Below are 13764 nucleotides of genomic sequence, written 5' to 3' on the forward strand. Positions count from 1 at the left end.
TGTGTGTGTGTATATACCTCAAGTTTGATTCCAGCTGAAGAGTGGTTTTGAGGAGTGGCTACTTTACCCAACCCACCCATGTGTAAAAGTGTTTTTTTTTTTTTTTTTCTTTTGGTTCACCATTCTAGATCCACTGAGATACCACCCTTTTAAAAAAAAAAAAAAAAGTATGGTGCAAACAAGTTGTCATTTACAGGACAGGTGTTAACTTATTGATCGGTTGGGGTCTGGAGCCTGGAAGAAATAATTAGGCTAAAAGACTATAAATTTCTCGATGGCTACACCACAGCTGTGAGGCATACAAGTATGACTGGTTTAACCATTCAATTACCTGTTTGCCCATGGTAATGTATAGAAATCATCCAGGAGGTGACAGATTCCCTTTAATAGTGTCCCTTTTAGGAAACCGTTTCCCGTTCTGCTGAAGGTGTGCGGTAGGACCCACACTGATCAATAAACTATCACTTATTTGGTGGTGTTGCTGACACTGGGCTACCCATTTAACCTTTTGGGGTGGATCATATATATTTAGCTAAGCGCCTGTTGGCTTTACCTTCGCAGTGTGTTGACATTGCTTTAGGTTGCCAGTTTTGGCCACCTCTCTCCAGGCTGGTTCATGACTGATCTTGGATGTAACTCCATGTGGGTCAAGAACCCATGCCTCATAGAAAGTCCAGATACTAACCACTTCCCCCCCCAGTTCCAAAATAATGGCCGAATACCTGTTCCTGTGGTTACAGGGTTAATAAGTGTAATTTTCAGGTATTTAGAATATATTTAGGATCACAATGAAGCCTCTTATACAACATGTATGAACACCTGAGTCCTGACATGGGAATAAAGTGGGATTAAGGTCCTTCTTTTGTGCGACTAGGTGAAGGTATGAGGCTAGGGTAACGCCCTGCGTCTTGTACATCCCCGATCACCGTATAGAAGCTTCTAGTCTCACATTCCTCATCCTGAAGAACGGAGACTTATTTATAAAGAAGATTTCCCTGGAGACGGTGATTTATAATGTAGTAATGATGCAATGATTGCAGCAACAATGAATCATTCCTGAGGAATCGGTAACATAAATCAATATCTGGGCCCCCTGTTCTTCTGGGGTTAATACATTACCAATGCACATCATTTAGGGTGAGGCTGATTATAACCACATTAATTATGATACTTATGTCATTACGTCCAAGCCTACGTTTCAAAGAATTAATTAATTTATGGTTAGTGGTTAAAACCAGGATAGCAGCCTTTAGGGTACGTCCACACGGAGAGGAAATTTTCCGTCTCTAGATGTGCAGGTGAAAAATCCACAGTGGAATATAGTTTGGATTAAATTCTTACAAGTCTCATCTGCATGTTGCAATAAAAACAATTTATTTTATTTTTTTTTACATTTTGAAATTTGCAAAATGAACTGAATGAAAGGTTTGGGCACCCTGCATGATTAATGCCTAGTATCACCCCCTTACGAAAGCATCACAGCTTGTAAACGCTTTTTGTAGCCAGACAGTAGTCTTTCAGTTCTTGTTTGAGGGATTTTCATCCATTCTTCCTTGGAAAATTCTTCCAGCTGTGTGAGATCATTGGGTTGTGTTGCATGCACTGCTATTGAGGTCTAGCCACAGATTTTCAATGACAAGACCAGGGGCATGTGAGGGCCATTGTAAAACCTTCAGCTTGCACCTTTTGAGGTAGTGTATTGTGGATGTTGACGTGTATTTAGGATCATTATTCATAACTAGATTGTGGCCCGATTCTAACGCATCGGGTATTCTAGAATATGCATGTCCCAGTAGTATATGGACAATGACGATTCCAGAATTCGCGGCAGATTGTGCCCGTCGCTGATTGGTTGAGGCAACCTTTATGACATCGTCGCCATGGCAACCATTATGACATCTACGTCGATACTGTGCCCATCGCTGAATCAGAGACGCGGGATGTCTACGTCCTTTATGACATCGTCGCTGTGCCCGTCGCTGATTGGTCGAGGCCTGGCGGCCTCGACCAATCAGACGCAGGATTTCCAAGACAGACAGACGGAAAAACCCTTAGACAAATATATATATATATATATATATATATATATATATATATATATATATATATATATATATATATATATATATATATATATATATATATATATATATATATATATATATATATATATATATAGCATGCTTGGCTATCGTGTTATTCGAGTATCTTGGGCGTGCTCGAGTAATATGTTAGAGTCCCCCGCATGATTCACTGCTGTTCGTGAGCGGCCACACATGTGGGAATTTCCTAGCAGCCACGGAACATGCAGGTGCAGGGAGTCTGACATTTTACTCAAGCATGCCCAAGATGCTCCGATAACCCCCAAGCATGCTCGCTCATCGCTAATAATTATGAATTTGCAGAAGCCATCCTCTTTTCAACTTTAGCTTTTTTATACGTGGTGTTATGTTTGCTGAAGAATTTGTTAAAATTCCGTTGATCCATTCTTCCCTCTACCTGAGAAATGTTCCTTGTGCCACTGGCTGCAACACAACCCCAAAGCATGATTGACCCACCCCCATGCTTACTGGTTGGCGAGATGTTCCTTTCCTGAAATTCTGTGCCCTTTTTTCTCCACACATACCTTTTTGATCATTGTGGCCATTGAGTTCTATTTTAACCTCATTGGTATCAGGCTTGGTTAGATGTTCTTCAGCACAATTTTGACGCTTGAGGACACACAAGAAGTTTTCTTGTGTATTTTTGTCTTTTTTTTTTTTCCCATGAAAGTCATTTGTGCTGGTGTCTGGTTTTTCTGTTCAATGCACCATAACTCCAAAATCTGCTAAATCTTTCTGAATGTCTTAGGCTACTTTCACACTGGCGTTTTTTTTAATACGTCGCAATGCGTCGTTTAGGGGAAACAACGCATCCTGCAAAGTTGTTTGCAGGATGCGTTTTTGCCCCATAGTTACATTACCGACGTATTGACACACGTCGCAACCGTCTTGCGACGGTTGCGCCGTGTTGTGGCGGACCGCCGGGAGCAAAAAACGTTAAATGTAACGTTTTTTTGCAGCCGACGGACCGCTTTTTCCGACCGCACATGCGCGGCCGGAACTCCGCCCCCTCCTCCCTGCACCTCACAATGGGGCAGCGGATGCGCCGGAGAAATGCATCCGCTGCCTCCGTTGTGCGGCACAACAAACGCTAGCGTCGGAATCTCGCCCTGACGCAATGCGACGGGCCGAATCCGACGCTAGTGTGAAAGTAGCCTTATCCGCGAGCAGCTCAGTGAAAAATAATTTTGACCAGGGGTGCCCAAACTTTCTGTAGGCTCATCTAGGAGTTTTCTGAAATCTACAGCAGATTTTATTTTTTTTTCTGTCCTGTGTGGTCAGGAGGTTATATAAGTTACACCCTGTGTATATATAATGCTAAGATATACTTAAATATGAAGTAATTGCTACATATATTGACTGTTCAGTACCTCGACTGGTGACCATGTTCCCAAGGGACTTTTCAGGACAGATTGGCAGTGGGCATGGTGTCCACACATACTGGAATAGCTTCTGTAGGATGGAGAATAGTTGCCTGCTGGTGAAAGTGGTTAAGACTGACACTTGTAGAGAACCACAAGGGTGCAAATTTCCAAATTGTCTGTTGGGTGTCCAGAAATTAGCTTGATGTGTATGGTGACTTTTCCTGTAAGTCCTCTGACCCATTCTACAGGGTGCTCTAGGGTCACCTAACTCATTCCCCTGAAAATGTGCTGCTTTTTCCCCTTCTAGTAGTACAAAACCAGCTTTTAACTCTTTTTTTGTTTTATTGGGACATCCAGGTATCTTTGAAGACCGTCCACGCTGTTCTCATCAGTCCGGATGCTTAGGGAGGCAGACACATCTCTCTGATCCCTGAGACCACAATCCCTCAACACAAGAAGACACTATTGTTGGAAATTTCCCTTGAGCCAGGCGTAGCCGAGGCAAGACAGAAGTGGACACTGCTCCAGCGATGGGCATTGGTCGGAATCCCTCATCTAAGGCAATGGAATCCACAAACTCAACCGATGGGAAGTACGAGGAGGAACCAAAACACACAACCTTCTTCACTCTACCGGTAAGGTTGATAGGTAGAGATTCTCTTACTATTCTCTTGCCATAAGGATAGAATTGAGATTATGGACTAATTTGCAACTGGTGGCTAACCAAGGGATTAAAGGGGGGGTCGGTTCTCAAGTTTGAAAATGATGTCTCATCCAAAGGATAAGGGATAACTTTACCAATTGTTGGGGTTCTGACTGCACTCGCCACCCACCAATCCCAAGAACTGGCACTTTAAAGAGCTCTGGCTGAATGGAGCAGAAGTTGATGATGTGCCATGCCTCTCCATTTATTCTAATAGGAGCGCCAAACATCAGCTGAGCATGCCGCTAGGCAATCTCCAGCACCCCCATAAAGAGTGAATGGAACGGTAGTCCACATGATTGACCTTTGTTCTATCCAGCCTCTGTTCTTGGGATCAGTGGTGGCCATGGCTGTCAGACCCCCAGCGTTCAGAAAGTTATCCCCTATGGATAAGGGGATACATTTTTAAACTCAGAACTCCCTTTTAAGTAATAAATTATAGCATGTATAATGCCACCCATATGATGAGAAATGTTTTTTTGTCCCAGCCCCTCCACCGCCCTCTGCCAAACCTCGGGAGTCACAGTAATTTGTCTTTCTATAGAAAATCAGTCTTGCACTTGTATTGCATGTAAGCCTTTATACAACTGGATTTTTTTTTTTTAGATTTATTTGTTTAGTGAGCATCCAGTCAGCAATTTCTAGCTATAAATGGGCTGTAATCTTACCAGCTCCTCTTGTAAAGGAGTAACAGTAGCTCTTAATCCAAAATAGAACTCCAGATATTGGCTTAGAGATTTATGGCAATATCTCTCGCCATAGTAAAATTACCATAAAGCAGGATGGCATGGGATTGCCATTCTTCAGTTTAATTTGGGTCAAATGTGACTGTCAGGGCTTGGCCATAGAATGGACGCCTGCTCCGTGTTTGAGCTACGAGAGCCATATAAGAATCTGTGAAGGATGAGATGTTGGCATGGAGCAGTGTGTGGTGTATTGCGAGCGCTCCCGGTGCCTACAGGCCTGTAATGGTGCCAGTCTTCTCTATGTTCCTCCGAGCCGCGATTGTCCTCCTTGTTAGGGCGTGAGCCATGCAGATTATCCCAGTTGTCCAGTCTTCTAGATCAGGAGGAGGATTACACATGAGTAGGATTTGCTCACTACCTAATCTGTGTATTGCAGGTGACAATCTGATGATGCCCGCGCTTTCTAAGATTATGGTCTTATCGGAAATTGTCCATCTACAGTTTCTCAATGTTCATAACCTCAACGGCGCACATTCACCTGCCGGCCAATGAAGGTCAAAATACCTTGGATCTGATAAAGCGTAGTTTATTACTCGGATGAGTTATGGTTTTTCTTTTGATGTTCGGAATGACTTGCAGCAGAGAAGCTGTGGATTTTTTTTCCCTAGAAAGTGAATTTTGTCCATTAGGTACTCGCTATGAGTGTAGCGCCACCTATTGTGAGTGGCAATCGTAAAAGTCAATATTGACCCTTTAATTACGGTACTTTTGCCACATGACTTTGTCTAAAAGCCAAAGCAGAATCTCCGTTTGTTGACTCGAGTTTCTGGGTGTTGCTCCTCAGTGTAAAGCAGGAGATCTGATGTACGACCGGCTTCTGACTGTAGTTCCAAGTGGTACCATTTCTCCATACAGAAGCTTTCATATTATGGTCCCTGCTTCAGTGGAAGATGTATCCAGAGAAAGTCTAACCATTTGTTTAGTCTTTTTGGTCAACTACTAGAAGAACTGAATCACTTTAAAGGGGGTTGTCTCACATTTTTGAAGTGATTATCTATAACTTTCTGATCGCTGGGGATCCAACCGCTAGGACCTCCACTGATCCATTCACCCAGGGCTCCTCAGAGCCCAGGTTATCTGGATTAATGGGACACCCAGCGTTTGGGATATTATCCCCCTACCCTAAGGATGGGGAATAACTTCCATATTTAATAAAACCTCTTTTAAACACATTGAATTTTCCCAAGAGCTAATAATCATATAAAATAACAAAATAAATATTTCCTTGCCAATCCCCTGCGCTTTTTGTCCCACTCCAGCCTGTTTACCAGCTCTAGGGATGTCACGCCAGTATGACGCTTGACCATTTTCATCTGGTTGATGACCGCTGCAGTCACCCCGGGGTGTGAACAGATGTATAGAGACGAACGTCCTGTCCACTTGGTCAGTGATACTGTGAGGCCTCAGACGGCCTCTCCCGGCAGTCTTTGGGACTACTTGACTTTTCTCCCCTTTCCGGCTGCGGAGCCTGATGCTCGATGGTACGATTTCTCCGAATGATGCACTACATCACACTGTCATTAATTTGTTTTCTTGGATGCAGCTGATTAAAGGTTATCTGCGTTTGCACGCAACATGGAGCGCTGATATTTAAAATCTTTTTTTATTTTTCCACTTTTTTTTTTTTAATAGAAGTCTTTAATTATCTGCTGCATGCCCCAGATCTGCCGCTTTTATCCAACTGTCTGGTTACCATGGAAACCTGCTTCTTCCCGCTCAGTAAAGTAGCCTTCTTTATGGTTTGGGGAGAATTATCATGCACTCCTCCGCCCTCATCTCATCCTGTATCCTTATATCCCAAAATGTGCCGACATACCGGTGTGCGGAGCGCTGCCGTGCTCGTGGTGAGGGGGTCGTTATCGGGCAGGAATGGACCTGACCAGGGTGCGGCCCTTCTACAGTATTATGTGCGGTGACTCCTCTCGTGTTCTGTTTACACTACGCGTATGTATGTGTATATTTTTTATATTTCTTTTTTCCCCCCAAATAAAAAATTGAAACAGCACACTACAAAATTTACAGTGTGGGTGCAAAGCCTCCCATACAAAACATCCAACCTTTGGACAAATGTAAGTAAAGGTAGGCAGCCCTCCAATATTTACCAACAGCAAGTGGACTTTCTTTAGCCGATATGGCAAGATGACATTTCAGTTCAAGTGAAGCAGTGGAATAAGTGTACGTGGGGAGTATACAGAAGAACATGTAATCATTGTGCAATTTACAAAATAAGGGTAAAACCCATACATGCTGACTTGTGACAGTACAGATAATCAATTCATCTAATATAAAGTGCGTGAGATAAGCAAGCGTACGTGATAATGTATGCATCTATACATCATTGATGTGGTGATTGAGTCATTTGTTATAATTAAATATGACCCTCCCACCGATTATCAGAGCATACTGTTTATGTATACCGCGCAGATCTCGGTGTCTGGCGCTATGATACAGGAAAAAAATAAAAAAAATTATATATACCGTATATACTCGAGTATAAGCCGACCCCCCCCCCCCCCTAATTTTGCCACAAAAAACTGGGAAAACTTATTGACTCGAGTATAAGCCTAGGGTAGAAAATGCAGCAGCTACCGGTGAATTTCAAAAATAAAAATAGATGCTCCATACCGTTCATTATTGCCCCATAGATGCTCCATATACAACTGTGCTATATAGAATGCTCTGCACCGTTCATTATGGCCCCATAGATGCTCCTTATAATGTTGTGCCATATATGCTCTGCACCTTTGATTATGGCCCCATAGATGCTTCTTATAATGTTGTGCCATATATGCTCTGCACCTTTGATTATGGCCCCATAGATGCTCCTTATAATGCTGTGCCATATATGCTCTGCACCTTTGATTATGGCCCCATAGATGCCCCTTATAATGCTGTGCCATATATACTCTGCACCGTTCATTATGGCCCCATAGATGCTCCTTATAATGTTGTGCCATATATGCTCTGCACCTTTGATTATGGCCCCATAGATGCCCCTTATAATGCTGTGCCATATATACTCTGCACCTTTGATTATGGCCCCATAGATGCCCCTTATAATGCTGTGCCATATATACTCTGCACCTTTGATTATGGCCCCATAGATGCCCCTTATAATGCTGTGCCATATATGCTCTGCACCTTTGATTATGGCCCCATAGATGCCCCTTATAATGCTGTGCCATATATACTCTGCACCTTTGATTATGGCCCCATAGATGCTCCTTATAATGTTGTGCCATATATGCTCTGCACCGTTGATTATGGCCCCATAGATGCCCCTTATAATGCTGTGCCATATATGCTCTGCACCTTTGATTATGGCCCCATAGATGCTTCTTATAATGTTGTGCCATATATGCTCTGCACCTTTGATTATGGCCCCATAGATGCTCCTTATAATGCTGTGCCATATATGCTCTGCACCTTTGATTATGGCCCCATAGATGCCCCTTATAATGCTGTGCCATATATGCTCTGCACCTTTGATTATGGCCCCATAGATGCCCCTTATAATGCTGTGCCATATATGCTCTGCACCTTTGATTATGGCCCCATAGGTGCTCCTTATAATGCTGTGCCATATATACTCTGCACCTTTGATTATGGCCCCATAGATGCCCCTTATAATGATGTGCCATATATGCTCTGCACCTTTGATTATGGCCCCATAGGTGCTCCTTATAATGCTGTGCCATATATGCTCTGCACCTTTGATTATGGCCCCATAGATGCCCCTTATAAAGCTGTGCCATATATGCTCTGCACCTTTGATTATGGCCCCATAGGTGCTCCTTATAATGCTGTGCCATATATACTCTGCACCTTTGATTATGGCCCCATAGATGCCCCTTATAATGCTGTGCCATATATGCTCTGCACCTTTGATTATGGCCCCATAGGTGCTCCTTATAATGCTGTGCCATATATACTCTGCACCTTTGATTATGGCCCCATAGATGCTCCTTATAATGCTGTGCCATATATACTCTGCACCTTTGATTATGGCCCCATAGATGCTTCTTATAATGCTGTGCCATATATGCTCTGCACCTTTGATTATGGCCCCATAGATGCCCCTTATAATGCTGTGCCATATATACTCTGCACCTTTGATTATGGCCCCATAGATGCTCCTTATAATGCTGTGCCATATATACTCTGCACCTTTGATTATGGCCCCATAGATGCTTCTTATAATGCTGTGCCATATATGCTCTGCACCTTTGATTATGGCCCCATAGATGCTTCTTATAATGCTGTGCCATATATACTCTGCACCTTTGATTATGGCCCCATAGGTGCCCCTTATAATGTTGTGCCATATATGCTCTGCACCTTTGATTATGGCCCCATAGATGCCCCTTATAATGCTGTGCCATATATGCTCTGCACCTTTGATTATGGCCCCATAGGTGCTCCTTAGAATGCTGTGCCCCATATATGCTCTGCACCTTTGATTATGGCCCCATAGGTGCTCCTTATAATGCTGTGCCATATATATTCTGCACCTTTGATTATGGCCCCATAGGTGCTCCTTATAATGCTGTGCCATATATGCTCTGCACCTTTGATTATGGCCCCATAGATGCTCCTTATGCTGTGCCATATATGCTCTGCACCTTTGATTATGGCCCCATAGATGCCCCTTATAATGTTGTGCCATATATACTCTGCACCTTTGATTATGGCCCCATAGGTGCTCCTTATAATGCTGTGCCATATATGCTCTGCACCTTTGATTATGGCCCCATAGATGCTTCTTATAATGCTGTGCCCCATATATGCTCTGCACCTTTGATTATGGCCCCATAGATGCCCCTTATAATGCTGTGCCCCATATATGCTCTGCACCTTTATGGCCCCATAGGTGCTCCTTATAATGCTGTGCCATATATGCTCTGCACCTTTATGGCCCCATAGATGCCCCTTATAATGCTGTGCCCCATATATGCTCTGCACCTTTGATTATGGCCCCATAGATGCCCCTTATAATGTTGTGCCATATATATGCTCTGCACCTTTATGGCCCCATAGGTGCTCCTTATAATGCTGTGCCATATATGCTCTACACCTTTGATTATGGCCCCATAGATGCCCCTTATAATGCTGTGCCCCATATATGCTCTGCACCTTTATGGCCCCATAGATGCCCCTTATAATGATGTGCCATATATACTCTGCACCTTTGATTATGGCCCCATAGATGCCCCTTATAATGCTGTGCCCCATATATGCTCTGCACCTTTATGGCCCCATAGATGCCCCTTATAATGATGTGCCATATATGCTCTGCACCTTTGATTATGGCCCCATAGATGCCCCTTATAATGCTGTGCCCCATATATGCTCTGCACCTTTATGGCCCCATAGATGCCCCTTATAATGATGTGCCATATATACTCTGCACCTTTGATTATGGCCCCATAGATGCCCCTTATAATGCTGTGCCATATATGCTCTGCACCTTTCATTATGGCCCCATAGATGCCCCTTATAATGCTGTGCCATATATGCTCTGCACCTTTGATTATGGCCCCATAGATGCTCCTTATAATGCTGTGCCATATATGCTCTGCACCTTTCATTATGGCCCCATAGGTGCCCCTTATAATGCTGTGCCATATATGCTCTGCACCTTTCATTATGGCCCCATAGGTGCTCCTTATAATGCTGTGCCCCTTATATGCTCTGCACCTTTATGGCCCCATAGGTGCTCCTTAGAATGCTGCTGGTGCTGCCATAAAAAAAAAAAAAAAAATCACATACTCCCCTCTCTTCTCAGGACGCCGGCGCTTTCAATAATTACCTGCTCCTCGTGCGGCTCCGTCTCCAGCACTGACGCTCAGCAGAGGGCGCGCACTGACTACGTCACAGCGCCCTCTAACCTGAGCGTCATTGCTAGAGGACGCTGCAGACGGAGCCGTACCGGAGCGAGGAGCAGGTTATTATAGCGCAGCGCTGCGCTCCCCTTACCTGCTGCGGCGCGGTCCCTGCAGTCCCTGGCTTCTCCGGCGCAGCAGCTTCCTGTAATTGAGCGGTCACATGGCACCGATCATTTTACAGCAATGAATATGTGGCTCCTCCCCTATGGGGGTGGAGCCGCCTATTCATTTCTGTAATGAGCGGTGCCATGTGACCGCTCAGTACAGGAAGAATCTGCAGCGCCGGAGAAGCCAGGGACTGCAGGGACCGCGCCGCAGCAGGTAAGTATAACTACACAGCCCCCGCTCCCCCTCCCCTGCTGACACCCGGGTATATGACTCGAGTATAAGCCGAGAGGGGGACTTTCAGCCCAAAAAAATGGGCTGAAAATCTCGGCTTATACTCGAGTATATACGAGATATATGTATATTTTTATTTATAGTTTTGGTACCGTGTTAGCCAGTAGATAGAAAAATATTTATAACTAGCTGTACTACCCGGCTTCGCCCGGGTTAATAACTGCTTTTAACAAAATAGAATGTGTCAACAAAAATTTATTCTGCACACAAAAACCACAAAACAGATAGAAATGTGATTATTAAACGGCAAAAACTAAGCAAATAGAAGCAGTTCACAACATATATTTCAACACCAGAGATATTCCACACAGATTTAACTTCCGTAAATTGGCCAAGTAATGTGAAGTAATCTTCTACTGCTCTTGAGGAAGCAGCTGCTGTTCTCATGTGTGTCAGCCTTGTTTCCCGGTCTTCACATTTTTCATTGGCCAGTAATGCAGCTTTTCTTTTCGCATCAGCTGACATTCGTGCCATGGAATTCTTTTTCTTATGAGGCATTATTGTGGTAAAAATAGTCTGTAACTGGCAGTGTCTGTATCCTCTGACATAGAGGTAATGTGACTGACCTCAGCCTTTCCACCAACACACCCTAACTGCCATGCTATTACCTCACACAAGCTTTGTTATACTGAAAATGTCTTTTGTTGCCTATATTAACCAATTAGAGCTCAGATTAATTAACTGTAGCAAAATAGAAGCTGAGCTGTGATTGGTTGCTATTGGCAGCCCGATAAATCCCCAGCCAACAGGAAGCCCTCCCCCTGGCAGTATGTTAGCTCACACATAAACATAATAGGTCATGTGACTGACAGCTGCCTATTTCCTATATGGTACATTTGTTGCTCTTGTAGTTTGTCTGCTTATTAATCAGATTTTTATTTTTGAAGGATAATACCAGACTTGTGTGTGTTTTAGGGCGAGTTTCATGTGTCAAGTTGTATGTGTTGAGTTGAGTGTGGCGACATGCGTGTAGCAACTTTGTGTCGAGTTGCATGTGACAGGTTAGTGTAGCAAGTTGTGTGTAGCAAGTTTTGCGCATGGTGAGTTTTGCGCTTGGCGGGAAGTAAGCGGATCATGTGCTGATGGTATCCGGGGTGGAGGAGAGGAGACTCTCCTCCACGGACTGGGAACCATATAATTGTTAAAAAAAAAAAAAAAAATTAAAATAATAAATTGTGATATTCTCACCTTGCGGGGGCCCTCGCAGCGTTCCCGCTCCTAGCGATACTTACGTTTCCAGTGTGCTTTGCGGCAATTACCTGTGATGACGTAGCGGTCTTGCGAGACCGCTTTGTCATCTGGGGTAATTGCCGCGAGGTGAAAATATCACAATTTTTTAAAATTTATTTTTAGGCCATGTTCACACTATGCGGTTTTTACTGCGGAACCGCGGCGATTTTGCCGCTGCGGGTCCGCAGCTGTTTTCCATGCAGGGTACAGTACAATTTTACCCTATGGAAAACAAAAACCGCAGTGCACGTGATGTGGAAAAACTCGAAAAAAAAACGCGCTGAATTGCTGCGGAAAAAAAGAAGGACCATGTCACTTCTTTGTGCAGAATCGCAGCGATTCTGCACACATAGAAATGCATTGATCCGCTTACTTCCCGCATGGGGCTGTGCACACCATGCGGGAAGTAATGCGGGTTATACCTGGGGTGGAGGAGAGGAGACTCTCTCCTCCAGGCCCCGGGAACCATATTTGTGTAAAAAAAAAAAAAAATAATTAAAATAAAAAATCATGTTATACTCACCTCTGAAGTCTCAGCACTGCACGCGGCCGTCCGGTCTCAGGTTTGCTATGCGACCAGGACCTTCGGTGACGTCGCGGTCACATGACCGTGACGTCACCGAAGGTCCTAGTAGCACAGCATCTTTGGAACCGGACCGCCGCCTGCAGCGCCGAGGAGATCGGGACGTCAGAGGGTGAGTATATCATCATGATTTTATTATTTTTAACATTACTATTGATGCTGCATATTGCTGCATATGCAGCATCAATAGTAGGGGTAAAATCCCGCAGCGGAACCCGCAGGACAAACCGCGATAAATCTGCAGGGATAACCGCAGCGGGTTTGCCCTGCAGATTTATCAAATCCGCTGCGGGAGAACCCGCAGGACAGAACGCATAGTGTGAACATGGCCTTAAAATTCTATCTTTTACTGTTGATGCTGCATAGGCAGTATCAATAGTAAAAAGTTGGTCACACTTGTCAAACACTGTGTGACAAACCTGTCAATCAGTTTTCCAAGCGATGCTACAGATCGCTTGTATAACGCTAGCATTCTGCAAGCTAATAACGCTTGTAAAATGCTAGTGTTTAGTGGGAAAACACATGCCAATTCCGCATGCGTTTTACCCGCAGCACAGTTGCGGCATTGCCGTGGAAATTTCTTCGGAAATTCCGGTCGTGTATGCTTGAATAGCGCCTTATCCGAGCACGTTCGCTCATCACTATTACTAACCAGCTGGGTAACTCGAATCTCTTGCGCCCCAATGCAAAATCTCCAACAGGGCTCCATCTATCGCAGGCCTTTTAATAGCAATAATCTCTTCATATTTGCC

General features: G+C 44.1%; 1 protein-coding gene across 2 annotated transcripts in view; it reads left to right on the plus strand.

Moving 5' to 3' along the window:
• SLC23A2 (solute carrier family 23 member 2) overlaps positions 1-13764 on the plus strand; it is a 119368-nt gene that overhangs the window by 33314 nt on the left and 72290 nt on the right. For both annotated transcript variants that reach the window (XM_069766582.1, XM_069766583.1), the window contains exon 2: positions 3824-4101. In XM_069766582.1, the coding sequence (XP_069622683.1) occupies positions 3997-4101 (105 nt within the window). In that variant the 5' untranslated portion in view covers positions 3824-3996. The remainder of the gene's footprint in view (positions 1-3823; positions 4102-13764) is intronic.

This window comes from Ranitomeya imitator, chromosome 4 (assembly GCF_032444005.1).
Source record: "Ranitomeya imitator isolate aRanImi1 chromosome 4, aRanImi1.pri, whole genome shotgun sequence".
NCBI classification, from domain to species: domain Eukaryota; kingdom Metazoa; phylum Chordata; class Amphibia; order Anura; family Dendrobatidae; genus Ranitomeya; species Ranitomeya imitator.